The 14263-nt window shown below is 47.9% G+C and overlaps 1 protein-coding gene across 2 annotated transcripts in view; it reads right to left on the bottom strand.

Annotated features, from left to right (window-relative positions):
- CDH13 (cadherin 13) overlaps positions 1 to 14263 on the bottom strand; it is a 1101550-nt gene that overhangs the window by 1038080 nt on the left and 49207 nt on the right. The window contains exon 1 of one of the 2 annotated variants that reach the window (XM_058708169.1): positions 6441 to 6698. The exons of the other annotated variant lie outside the window; for it this stretch is intronic. Within the exon in view, the coding sequence (XP_058564152.1) occupies positions 6441 to 6485 (45 nt within the window). The 5' untranslated portion in view covers positions 6486 to 6698. Of the gene's footprint in view, positions 1 to 6440; positions 6699 to 14263 lie in introns of those variants that run through there. 2 annotated transcript variants of the gene reach the window in all.

Here is a 14263-nt window from a genome sequence, read left to right as displayed (position 1 = left end):
GGTTCCGCGGGCAGGGTCTGGCAAACTTCCGCAGGCCCTACTCCTGCTAAGAGGGAGATTACCACACAGGCCCAAGCTCCAGGCACTTGCAGGCACCGCGTCAGGCAGCTCGTGGAGAAGCGGTTCCCTGCCACCCCCAGAGGAGAGAGACTTTGGCCCGGAGGCCGCAGAAGACAGGGATGGAGTCTGCCACATTCCTTGCAGGGTCCCTGGGCTCCTCCAGAGGCTGAGCTCACTTCCTGGCCCTGCCCAGGCATGTGGCAGGGGCTGCTCCCGGCTGAACAGCTGCGGCCCTGCACCCCAGCCCGGCCTCCACTCAGCTGGGAGACACAGGGGCTTTGTGCTTCTGTAGCAGATTGGGTGACGCCTGCTGAGGCCTTTGAAATGAGACATGACATGTCAAAACGTGCCTATTCCTAATGCTAATTTTCAGGAATTTGACTTCTCTTGGCAACTGACAGAGGAAAAACAATCACCTTTTTTTTTTGTTTTTTTTTTATATGTATAGTTATATTTACCCTGATCTTTGAGGTCTGAGGCTAAGGAAAACAAGTTATCTGAGGCTTACCTCTTGGGATAGGATGGGTGGACAGATTAGTCTAGTATTTATGGAGCCAGAGGACATTAATTACAGCATTAACACTATGGGTAGACTATAGTGGGTGTTAAGTATTAAAAACAGTTACAAAAACATCATACAAACTCCAGTTGGTGGTAGGGGTGGCAATGTCCTGTGTATAAAAGTACTCTAGGCAACAAAGCTCTGGAACTAACGTTACCTTGAAGTTACAAATGCTCTGAGAGCTGGCTCGGTGCTCCCAGAGTCCCCTGCAGGGCTGAGTACAATAAGTTATTGTGATGTTCTGATGACACTCATACTGTGGGTGAGCAACACTGTTGGAATGACAATGCCCAGAAAGTCACTGTACTCCAAGGGCACAGATGCTTCCGGGTCTAACAGCGCACTGGGGCCTACAAGCCATCCATACTCCCAGAGCCCTGGGACTGTTGATGCAGAGCAATGTTTGGGCTGTACCAACACTCCGCTGTACCCACACCCTGACTGACTCAAAGCTGCGAGCGATGATCTGGGTGTCCTGGTGTTCTGGGTACCCCCAGTCACCCAATGGCACTGATGGTAGGAATGTTCTCAGGAAGGAGGTGTAGTCCCTTTGTTCTTCCAAGGCAAGTGTCAATCTAGTTCAATCACAGTGATCAAAAAGAGGCATGTCCCTTCCTTTCCAAAGAGCCTATCACAGACACACACACACACACACACACACACACACACACCCCGCATCAATGCGATTAAGTCTCAAAATTTGTGAAAGCGGAAGTTCCCAACACAAATGGCTATGGGGCAAAATAAGCAGGTACAACCGGTGGGTGAGTAGTAGGGGCTGGTGGGGACTGTGGCAAATTACAGAGGCATGCCCCGCCTAAAGGGGGCAGTAGTAACTCCCCTCTAGTGAAGTGTGGCCAAGTGGGAGGGCAGCTCTCAGGTTCCCTGACCTTCTGACATTTTAAGAAATGCAGGAGACCTGGATTTTTTTTTTAATGTACGATTTCCAACTTTTCAAAACATTTGGGCCCAACAAAACACATTCATAATCTACATTTGGCCTGTGGCTGCTTTGCCCAGAAGCCAGAGTTGCAGAATTGGGATGTGTGAGCTTTAGTACTGCCAGGCAGGTGTCTCGAGGTTCAACCTGCTGGGCCAAAGGGTGACCCATTCACCAACATGAACCCTACCTCAGTCTGTGTTTCAAGTTTGAAATGCCATTTCTTCTGTTCTCTGGCCTGCCCTTAGCTGCTTCTCTCAGGAGTGAAGAGCAGTTGCTTTCTACTCTAAGCTACTACTTAGTGCCTAGTGAAGGGGATCCTACAGTCCAGCCCATCATCATCTGTCCTGTCTGCTCAGGGAGGAAGAGCCAGGGGATCCCCAGGTGGCTAGAGAGGAGACAGGCTGCGGGGAACTGTATTGGCAGCAACCTTCAGGAGGCTCCGATTCTCTCAGGCGCATGGGCAACTTGCCCGCAGCTAAGTGGAAACAATGCCAAAACCACTGGTCATTTGATTTGATTCTGCCCAACTGATTATTGTAATTGGATGACAGACATATTTCCCTCTCCTTTTCAACTGGTGCCGGAGGGTGAGTGAATCCGGCTCATGAGTCATTCTTCTGGGTAGTTACCTAGTGGGGTAACTGTGCCTGCCTTTTGGCTGCCTAAAGAGAAAAACCAGGTCCAAATGAAATCAAATGCCAGGAAATTTCAGAACTTCCTCACATTTCATATTGTATTGTCTACAAAGGTCTTTGAAATGTTCCCTGCTCTAATACTCAGAGGGGAAACGTAGTTGAAGAATAAGATGGAACAGAAGCAAGTATAGTAGGGAATAAAGGAGGAAGGATACTGAGTGCAAAATGGTAGGACTTCTCATTGGGGTAGCTTCCAGAAAATAATTGGGAATTAGGAGAATAGTAGTGTGTTGATAGAGCGACTACGCTGAGGTTCTTTAAAATATAGCAGCTGTAGGTTCAGAATTTTGTAATGCTGTGGATGGAGCCCTCTTCTGGAGAAATTTTTCAACAGGTATTAAAACAAGATTGAAACACACAGAGATGGACACAGGCACAAAGAAATAGGAAATACTGTTGGCTATTTCGACGATATGACTGTCACTGAATCCATAGCTTGGCATTTTCCTTCCCTTCCACTGAACGGAAATAAACTGGATTCTCCCAAGCAACGGTCTTTCTGGAAGGAGGGAAAGAAAAGAAGGATGTTCTCAAGAGTCTACCCGTAGTTTTGCTGAAACAGTAAACTTCCAACTGAGATTCGACGCACACAGGCAAATGCCAGTCCTTCTAGACACTGCACTTACTGGGTACATTGGTTTGTGAGGCAATTTTACACTAACACATAGGAGACACTTCTAGAAGGAATTAGATTTTATTTAATGGAAAACCCAAGGGCTAAAGATAGCAAAGGAGAGAAGGGAGGGAAGCAGAGCAGAAGAGATTAGCTAAGATGACTGTTGGGCTTTTAATATAGACTGTGGCATTACATAAACTCCAGATCACATATTCAGCCTTGCAGTTTATTAAATCTCCTCGGGAACTTGCTAAAAAAATTGTTCAGCCATCTGAACTCTACCACTTTGACTCTTCTCACCACTTACGTCTCTGTTTCCCCAGTGTGTTTCAAATCTTATGGGTTGTCACATGTGGACCCCACGTCAGGGCTGGGGGTGCCCTCTGCTACTCCCATAATCTTTTCTCCTCATCAGAAAGGTTCTGCAAATAAACACTGCCCTTAAACTACAATATATGATGTTCTGGGGGTACAAAAACACACAGGTTCTCATTTACAATCCTGAAAATCAAGATGCTGCCTCCAAGAAAGAGCCCCATTTTAAATCAACATCTCAGAACTCTGTGGAACGATTTTAGTCACTCCCAAGTGACTGCTCTCCAAACCTGAACCACTCCCTAAAATTCTAATTCTTGGGGGATTACTCATTCATTGTTAGAACTTTTGGCTACTGGTAAGCCATACCCAAATGGGGGGGGGGGGGCGGGGAATCATATTTACAGTGGAATTTCTATGTCATGCCTCCCTTGATTTGTTTCACACTCATTATTTATCATAGCCAAATGCCAGAGGCCACTTCTGGGACAGCCTTTCCCAAAACACCCCAGGGGAGAAGAGAGGCCACTGTCTCTCAATTTTGCCAGCTTCCAGCCATTGTTGCTTAGAATTCCTCTTCCCCTTTCCAAAATGCCTAAAAGAGCAACCTAGCCAATAAACTTACAGAGATTGATGGCTTCCAAAGCCAGACCCAGAATATTACAATTGTGATGGAAAAACACATACATGCTTGCCTGAACACCACTTAGGACCGAGTGACTAATTTGCTTTATTACATTGTTTTTCCCTTCCGTATGTTTTCTCTCTGCCTCAAGAAAGTTCTGTTTTCGCTGGTGGACTCAAAGGCTCTAAGACTTTCTCTGCTTTTCCCTATGGCACACGGAGCTGTGGCCTGGAACCTCTTGCCCATGAAATGAATTACACCAAAATGATTTCTCTGCAAGGTGCTGTTGCAACCAGGATATCACTTAGCGTCCTAATGTGGACGATTGCTCTGATTACGGGTAATAATGTAAGACAGAAACAAGCCTCTGAGAGCAGGCGATTCGATTCCTGGTAACACCTCTGCTGCCCCACACTTAGGAATGAGTGAGCTCACAGCCTGCAGAACCCACCTGTGCTGGCTGGGCCCTGCAGGAGAAGACACACCAGTTGCTTTGCAAAAGGTATCCTGTGAGGAGCCCCTAGTGCACAGGGATTGCTGGGTGCTGCCGCATGGTCTGTCTTGCTCAAAAGGAGGCATAACTTTGGGCCAGCCCTGCGACCCTGACTGAGGTCCCAGCACGCTGAGAGAGAAAAGGACTGTAAAGTCCTAGGGAAAGGCAGGGTGGGAGGGAAGTGCTCCCAGACACCAACAGTTCCCAGTGTGCCAGGCCTCATGGTAAACGCATTACCTAGGACATCCTGTTGAATGCAATCAATCTGCCTGGCGATCCCAGGAAGGCGGAGAGATTATTTCACAGTGGAGAATCAGAAAGCCCAGAGATGTTCAACAACGTGCCCAAGGTGGTACCAGTAGCATATGGCAGAGAGGATCTGTCTGCATCAGAAGCATCCTCTGAACCGTCCTGCTAAATAGGGATATATGTACATACATACAGCCTCAGGGACCATTGGAGTCCAGAAAGTCTGGAAAACTGGTCCACAGATAGACATAAGATTTGTGGCAGGACTTGAGGTTACAGGGACACCCCCCCCCCCCAAGAGGATCAGGCAGCAAAGCCCTGTTAGGAAAGGAGTGTAACTGGGCAGTTCTGAATGGGGGCTGTGTATCCAGGGAAGACAGAAAGCATGGGTGGGGGAGGGGCTCCGTAGCCAGGCACCTTACCCAGTCCCCAGACACCGGCATCCACCCACTAGCCCCCACTTTAAGTCATTTACACAGTCACTGCGTTCCTGGGACACTGGCCCCTTTCCAAAGTCTAACCTCAACATGGATCCAGCAGTGGCCTCCCTTCGATGCCCTGCACCCCCACATCCCAGCCAGCCCTCGCCTGGGATCCTGCCTGCCTCACCCTCCCTCTCTCCAGCACATACACACATGTGCCCAGGCCCCTGGCACCCAGGAGTCCTGGCCAGGAACTCAACCCCCATTCCTAGCACCCGAAAGCACTCCCTGTCTCCTTCCCTCCTCTCTGCCTGGCCCTGCCTTGATCTTACCCACCCACTTGTAGGCTGCCAGCTCATCCCGAGTCCCACGGGCTTCAAGGGAAGCCTCGGGGACGGAGTAGCCTTGCTCTCTCAGAAACCACAGGCCCCAGAACAGGGCTGGGCGTGCCCCTCAGCGGCCCGCACCTCCGGTCGGGCCTCCTCGGAGTATGCTTTCCTGCACACAAACTTCCCGAGATCTTGGAGATCCAGAGGCGGCAGCTGGACAATCACGTCTCGGTCGCACCGCACCCCCCGCCTTCTCCCGGATCCCCTGTCCTTCCCTCGCTCCTCAGCGCTCCGAGGGTTAACAGGCAGCTGCAGCCCTGGTGGGCAAGGCTTGAACTTTTCTCTGCGCTCCGCGCCCGCCCGGGAAGGCAGCAGAGGCGGCAGTCGGGGCTCCGGGCCGGGGCTCCAGCTGGCTGCACAAAGGGGGCGCGGGGGGCTGGGGCCTGCGTCCTGGCGGGGGGCGGGGGAGGACGCGCTCTGGGCCCGAGATCGGGGAGGAAAAGAACCCCGATGCGGGCGCGGCCAGAGTCGGCGCCTTTGAGCGACAGCAGCAGCCGGGCTGCAGCGCTGGGCTGGCGGGAGGCGCCTTCCTGCGCGCCGCGGGGCTGGGCGAGGGGGCCCGGGCGCCCCGGGAAGTCGGCGATGCCAGGCCGGCCTCTCCAGCCCGGCAGCCCGCAATCCGGACCGGAGCTGCGCTTCCCCCTGTTCGGCGCTGCGCTGGGGAAACCACGACTCGCTGGAGTCGCCTCCAACTGAGTCTTTCTCCAATGCATGAGCCACCGGAGGAGGAGGCGAATCAAAGTTACCCCACTTGATGTAGGCGAGAATGTCGCCCCTGCTTGCGGAAAAAAAAGGGGGGGACTCGGGAGTTCTCTCCTCCTCCCCTGAACGTACACACACACACACACACACACACACACACACACCGGAGTGGGAAACCGCCGCCCCCCCCCCTCCCGGCGCCCCGAGGATCTCTGGGGCTGGGAATGACCTCCCTTCGAGCCCCAGGCTTTCTTCGCCGCCGCGCCCCACAGTCCCCCGACCCGCGAAAGCCCCCTCTCCCTGCTGGCGCCAGACGATCGGAATGCAGAAACGGGGCGCGGGGCGCGCCCGGCTGCCCCTCTTCCCTACCTGGGACAGGAGAACGCACAGGAGGAGCGGAGTTCTCGGCTGCATTTTGCCCGACTAGAAGCGCCCGGCGGCGTTTTCATTCATGCACTTGGCTGCACTGAGCATATTTTCCGTGGGAGCCAGGCTTTGAGGAGAGGCTCTGCCTCACCAGCCAGCCAACTTCCCAAATAGATCAGCGGCAGCATCACGAAAGCATTGGGTAGAGGCTGATGACCAGGACCAATGGCTTTACAAGACGGATTCCTTCATAAAGCTCCCTCGTTTTGCATGGCAGATACAGGGCGAGCACCTCGCACAGAGCGAGCCCCTCGGAGGAGGCAGCCCTTTTTGCCTTTTTGGACTGTTGGGGCCCAGCCTCACAAATCACGCTGGGCAACGCCAGCCGAATCCACTTTTGCAGAGAATGGAATTGCACCGGGGACTGGCGAACACTTCCAGCCCAGTGCAAAAAGATTCTCTTTATTAAAATGTTAATAAGATCCACTTTATTTCCAATAAATCAAATAAAATGACCCCAGCAGTTCCAGCCCTCTCCACGCCTGGAAAGACTTGGCGGAGGATTTTTCCCCCCTTTCTTTCTTTTTCTTTTTTTTTCTTTTTTTCCAACTGTGGCCCAAGTCATGATGGTGTTTGGTGTTTCCTTGCCATCTCACAAATCACAAATACGACAGATCAATTCTAGCTTGCAGAAAAAAAAATGCATCAAGGGGCAATAGATTTTATTAACTGCTCAGGTGAGAATCTGACTGGCCGCCTACTCCACAAATGTGCATCTGGCATCAAAGTTGGAGCCATGATTTAAGGAAACTTTTTTTTCCCTATATGGATGTGATTTTTCAGAAGCTCCTACCTATCCCCAGGGAATGGGGGATAGTCATGGCCACTGCTCAAGGAATTTTATAAGTGGGGTGCTATGGGAATGAGGGTCAGAGGAATATAAAGGTCTGCCTTTCCCAGTAAGAATCTAAGACTATGCAGTAAAGATCTCACTTTGTCATTTCCATTCAGCCTCCTTCTAAAAATGATTTAAGTTATTTTAAAATAAAGGAAATTTCTGCAATAGAACTGATGCAACCAAAATTAAAAATCTAGACTGGGAGGAAAAATTCAAAAACCTGAAATGCTAAACCTAAACTTTAATATATTTGCTCTGATTTGGATCTGAGCTTCCTGGTGCCCAAAGCAATAAGAAACATGTAAATTACATAGTTCTTATTTTAGAAAAAAGTATACAAATATCCACTGGCAAAATTTCCTCCTAGAGCTAAATCCTAGAATAAATGTATTATGTGATATCTAATAGAACAGGACACAGAGCAATGGACCATGCGGAGATCCAATAGATTGGGGTGTATTCCCAGCATCTAGCACAGGGCCTAAAACATGAAGACGGTCATTACTGCCTGTTAAATAGATGTCTAGACTTAATCAATCTAAGTGGCAGAGGAAGGAGTGGGACAATGAGTCTAGAGCCACACTGCCTAGGCTTAACCCCCAGCCCTGCTACCAATGAGTAAGTTAGTCAAACCCTCTGTGCCTCTGTTTGTCCACTGGTGAAATGAAAATATAAATCATATGAACTTATAAGGTGGTGGCAAGGATTAAGTGACAAAATAACTACTCAATAAATGTAAACCAATGCACTTTGTAAAATTCCTTCATTGCCAGCTGTTGAGTCACAAGATTGCCTCACATGGCCCCAAGGTGACTGCTGGGGGCCTCCTGGCTGCGTTAGCTAGAGCTGGCCCATCAAATGGCAATGTTGGCCAAACAACCTCCAGAAAAGCCCAGGAAAGGTGCATCCTGATGCTTCTTCCGGTCTCTTCAACTTTCCACTGTCCTCTTGCCTAAGTAGGCACTGATCCTGAGCCTTTGAGAGTTGCAGTCACAGTGTTTGATAGATACGATTGTCCCAGCTTGGAATTCGTGCATGTGGAAACCTACACCCAACTTGCCTACTGGTAAAAAGTAAAATGGGATATTTTGGAGTCAGGCAGCCTTCACATCAAGGCATCCTGAAACACCCCGGTTTTTTCTCCATGCCACAGCAGGAGCCATCTTGTCAGTCATGGACCAGCTGAGCTAAGCCCATGGATTCAGCAGACACAACGGCAGACAGAGAGCAGAGGACAGCTTCGGAGATGATAGACCACTCTAAGGGATAAAGATGGCGGAAATGATCCAGCCATGTTTCCACAAGCAGTCCCTCGGTTGGGGAAGCAGTCCTAAGGGGAGGGTGTGCAAGGCTGCCCTTGCCCGCCCCCCGGTGGTCAGCATGAGGCTGTGTAACCCGTTCTAGCCAATAAGCTGTGAGCAGAAGTGACAGGTGCCACTCCAAGGCTGGAGCATTTAATCGCCAGGGTGAGACAGGTTGGTTTCCCCAGAATAGGGGCTGAGATGGAAATCTGTGCAGGTGACTTGCTCAGGAGTGTCCTCAGGAACAACAACTGCAAAAGGAAAGAAAACAAGATCGGCAGGGGGGATTGCAGTGGCCTTAGATTCCTCAGCCAGTCCCAGGGGAACTCTGAGGCTAGGGAGGCCTTCCACTCAGAGACGACCCTAAGAGAGTCGGGGGCTGTGTCTTTGTGCTCCAGTGGGTCCATTGTTGGCTGTTCCCCAAGAACAGAATAACCTTAGGTGAGAGAGCTTGGTTGGGCCAAGGGCAATCTTCTAGTCTGACCTCAGCTTCATCATCTACATAGAAAATGAATGTGTTGACCCACAACAGGTAACCAGAGGCTGTGATTCCCAGATTTCAGATGACCACATACACCTAATGATACCAGTGAAGGTAGATGCAGATTTGTGAGAATCTGCTGACTCCATCTCCAGCCAGGACCTGTCAGGCATTCACGAAGGTCCTGGGCTTTTGTCCTGAGTTGTTCTACCAGCAGGCAGAGTGGCTCCAGCCAACCACACCTGATTCCAAGTGAGCATGCCCAAAGGGCCACTCCCATCCCTTCATATTTCAGTCCCCACAGCTTGTATTTTAAGGGTCAAGAGGAGTTAACTTCAAGAGTCTTCTTTGGCCTTAAGGCTCACCGTTAGAAACCCATGAAGGCTAGGAAGGTGGAAAAGATTTGTCTGCAAAATGAGACCTGGATTGGGAACTCCAGACTCCACTTACATTGGGCAAGTTGCTTTTACTCCCCCAGGCTCAGTTTATTCATCCATAAAATGGGAATGATAATATAATAGCACTCCAAGGATTGCTGTAAAAGTGGATGCTACCTTTCCCCTCAATCCCCTACTCCCCTCTACTCTCAGAGAACATGCATTTAACCAAACACAGGATGTCAGGTTTTGTCCAACAAAGACAGGAGAAAACTCATTTCACTCTGGTGGTAAAAGGTCTCTGAAGAATAAATTCATTTTTGTTGGTTTTGCATTGTTTTCCCTTCAACTCCCTAATGGGATTCTTTTGGCCGATGGATGCATTGATGGTAGCAAGTGAGTACTGAAGCTGGACACCACCCCCCTCCAAGAAGCCCAGGCTTTGTGTCCAAATGCAGACCCCAGAACCTGGGGTCTGATGAAATAATCCAACATCCAGGAGCTGTATCCTGAGAAGCCAGGGATTAAAATTCTTGTCTCTCCTTGACTGACATGGATGAAGGCATCATTTCTGGCTGTGTGAAGGAGGCCGTGTGTGTGTGTGTGTGTGTGTGTGTGTGCGCGCGCGCGCGCGCGCGTGCGCACTGGTTGGGTATTATGTGTACAAGCACATGGACGTAGGTGTATGGCAAGGGGGTAAATGCTGTATCTTCCAGAAGAGACGCTTTACTCAAGTTTGGGTACCCTCTGAATATGCTGCTGTAATGAGGCATTTACACAGAACAAGGATAAACCAGATAGATGCCCTTATACGACACAACAGTTATCGGCTATGCCAGGAGCCCTTGATAATTAAGATATATTTGGACAGAAAGGAGGGAAGCCCACACTGCACAGCAGAACAATAGTGTAAGGCTGAAGCTACATCCCTCCCAATGGGATCGCCCACTAAAACCACTAAAGATTATGACAATACACCATCCCACGGTACCTGGTCACCCAAAAGTAGTGTCCGGGATTGTTCTTGAGCCATGAACTTGTTTTATGTTTCTTCATGGCCCTTTGTGTTGCTTACTATTATACCATAAGTGGTCACTTTGCTCAGTTCTTCACTCCAACCTGCATCTACACCTTTCACCCCTGGGTTTCGCCACATGAATTTGATGTGGCCAATGGAATGAGGCAGAAGTGACGATGTGCCGCTTATAAACCGAGGCCCCAAGAGGCCCTGTGTGTTTCAGCTTGCCATCACTAGGAACATTCAAAGGAAATGCCTTCAGAGGAACATTCATGGGTTATCTCATTGGTTGTAGGAAAGAAATGACCTCCATGAACCCAGAGGTGCCCAGCAGAGCCCCACCCAGGTCATTTAACCTATAGGTATGTGAAGTAAAAACAAATAATTGCTCTAAATTTGGAGGTGATTAGTTATATAGTGAAACCTAACCAATAATTACATTTGTTTGTTGTCTATCTCTCTGAAATGCAGGTAAGTCTATCTTTTTGCTTCTGTATGCTCAGCTTCTAGAACACTGGTTTACAGTAGGTGCCCAAATGACTTTTGCTGAGAAGGTAAATTAAGTGGCTTCTGAACTAAACAATGTGTGATGCTGATGGGAAACCCACCCCCTACATATACTTCCCTACCAGAAATACTTCCTGATGTTGACAGTTCAATCCTTCCTTGCAGAAAGTATCCTATAACTTTGACAGTCTCCACTCCCATGTGGCCATCCAATTCATCCTACAACAAGGCAAGGTCTTCTTACAATAGTCTAGACCAGGATTAGGCAAAGTAAGGAACATTCCACAGAGGCTATAGTGTGAGCATGTAGGTGCTTAGAGATCTTTGGTGAAGAATCTTTGGTCAGAAGGTGTGACTCCTTCTGACTTTTCCTCAAAGGATGAAGAGCCCAGACAACTAAGAATAAGACAGAAAACACTCCTTTAGCTTTGGGGGTACTGTATTAATACAGTGTCCTCCGTGAATACAATTAATACCATCATGACTTCCACTCTCGCACAGAAATAAAATCAGGAATGACTTTAGACCATCTCACTTCGATGGTTTCCCTGTATTTAGGACTTCAATCCCTCGTTAGTAGCAAAATTGGGCCTTCAGACACCAGATTTATCCTTTGAACTAGTAGCCATTAAAACCCCCCTCTAGGTGTCTCCCTTACCCAAAATTAGTGACTGGGGTTATTTCTACACTGAGAATTCTCTCCACATCACTTTGGTAGAGCAGTGGTTTTCAAAGTGTCCCCCTGGACCAAGAGTGTCAGCACACCTGGGGACTTGTTAAAACTGAACATTCTCAGGTCTCCTCCCAGACCTACTGATTTAGAAACTCAGGGATGAGGTCTAGCAACCTGTGTTGCACAAACTCTTTATTTGCATAGTTTGAGAACCACTACTCTAGAGAATTCTCCACTACTCACTTACATATGTTCATTCATTCATTCAAGAAACATTCAGAAAGTGCCTATGGCATATTAGCCACTGAGCTAGGCAACAGAGAAATGAAAACGCATGGTTTGTGTCCTTCAGAAAATATGACTCATGGGAAGAAAGACATCATTCTATTACAGTCTGTTACAGGAGCTGCTGGGAGTCAAGGGAACCAGAGCAATGGGGGATCAGGATGTGTTTAGAAAGAGGCAAGGGGTCCACTGTGGTTGGTTCCCATTGTATGTCAAAAACCATCATGGATCTTTACTTGAAAGAAGTTGTACTTTTTGTATCTGTTGATGAGAAACTAAATATAAATAGTAGCAACAAGGTACCTGAAATTCAACACCTCCTTCTAACTGAATTTGAAGTTTATTATTTATAATCCCATCTAGGCAAAGTTGCAAATGGCAGTGTCTGTGTGTGTGTGTGTGTGTGTGTGTGTGTGTGTATCTGTGTGTGTGTGCACATGTGCACGTGCAGGCAGGTGAAGGGACATTATTTATAACTGACAGATAATGCTTGGTGTGCTTTTACTTTTCTTTTTTCAAATTTTTTTCAATGCTTATTTATTTATTTTGACAGACAGAGGGGAGAGAGAGAGAGAGAGAGAGTGAACGAGAGTGGGGGAGGCACAGAAAGAGGGGGAGAGAAAGAGTCCCAAGTAGGCACTGACAGCATGGAGCCTAATGCAGGGCTTGATCTCATGAAGCGTGAGATTGTGACCTGAACCCAGTTGGACACTCAACTGACTGAACCACCCAGGTGCCCCCTGGTGTGCTTTTAGTAAGATCTCTTACAATGACACCATGTCACCAACACCCACTTCCTGCCTGTCTGTAATCCCAACCAGGAAAGGCTGGAGCTATGACAAAGGGGAAATAAGGAAGTTAAGACACATGGAGGAGGGACTAGGGACCCTGGAAAGCAGAAGACAATTCTGGGCAGTTTGGGGGCCCAGATTAGGATCACCTTAAATGTCAACATCCAGAGGTTGAGCTTTATCCTACGGACAAAGGAGAATCATGCAAACTATTCAAACAGGGAAGGGTCAATGTCTGGTTTACATTTTAGGAAGCTCATTCTGGCTACATCGGAGGATGGATTACATTGAGAGCCATACCTAAGGAAGAGAGACTTCTTGGAAGACTACTCCACAAACCATAGAAAATGTAACCAGAGCAGGAACTCTTTTTCTTAGATTTCTAACCAGTGAGTGATGAGGTATATTTCGTGGCAATCTCTCCTGTCGCCTACCAGCGTCTGGCACATGAGTTTGTACATCTTTTTTTTTTTTTTTTTTTTTTTTTTTTTAGTTTGTACATCTTATAATAAATAGATGAAGGAAACATGCTGATTAAAGTATAAGAGAGTAATTTTTGAGTTCAAATTATTCAGCCCTCCCTTCATCTAATCCTTACCTCACTGATGGTGGAGCGAACTTCCTCACCTTTGACTTTGGGCTTCACCACGCGGCTTGTTTTGGCTAACGATGCAGTGAGGGCAACAGCAGACAGTTCTGAGCCTAGGTCTTACAGCGTCTCACGTGTTTCTGTTTTACAACTCTGACATCTCCATGAAAACAACGTGTCTTCTCTGTGGTATAAGGAGGATGAGAAACGTGAAGCTGAGCCACGCCCACCCAGAGTCTAGCCTAGATTAGCCAAACCCCAATCAACCCACAGCTCCCAAGGAACTAATGCTTGGTGTTTTGCTACTGATACTGTTGTGGTTGTTTGTTATCCAGAAATAGCTGACTGATACATAAGTGAACTCCCTTCTTAGGACCATATATAGCTCAGGGAATCGGCTGGAACCTGAATATGTAAATCTAGCATAGACATTTACATGAGCATGACTGACGTTTAATGTTGACCACAAATCCAAGCCCTTAATAATTACTCAACTCACCAAACAGTCCTCTCCTTACACCTACCTAATCCAAGCCGGCTGGCTCCTTGCAAATGCCTAGGTTCCTTTTAGAATATTTACTGCAAAGTTACTGAATCTTGCTCTGGTTGTTTTTCTTATGCTAGCATAATTGTGAGGCCATCACTTAACAATTACTTGGGAAAATTTATTTACAATGCAAGGCAGATCCGTGAATGTTTGTAGTGGATAAATTTATTTACAATGTAATCCAAATCTGCCAATGCCTCTAGTAGATAAAATTGTCCTGCTCTTATGAAAAGCAACCCACCCAGTTAATAGTTTCCATGGTCTTTTATGAATAGTCCAAGGTCGGGCCACCATAATGAGTTTGGGAAAGTTAATCTGTGGAAGCAAGTTAAGCACAGAAAACTACATTTTAATGATTC

Source organism: Neofelis nebulosa, chromosome 17 (genome assembly GCF_028018385.1).
Source record: "Neofelis nebulosa isolate mNeoNeb1 chromosome 17, mNeoNeb1.pri, whole genome shotgun sequence".
Classification (NCBI taxonomy): domain Eukaryota; kingdom Metazoa; phylum Chordata; class Mammalia; order Carnivora; family Felidae; genus Neofelis; species Neofelis nebulosa.
The sequence above is the reverse complement of the archived record's forward strand: the minus strand, read 5'-3'. Positions and strand labels throughout refer to the sequence as shown.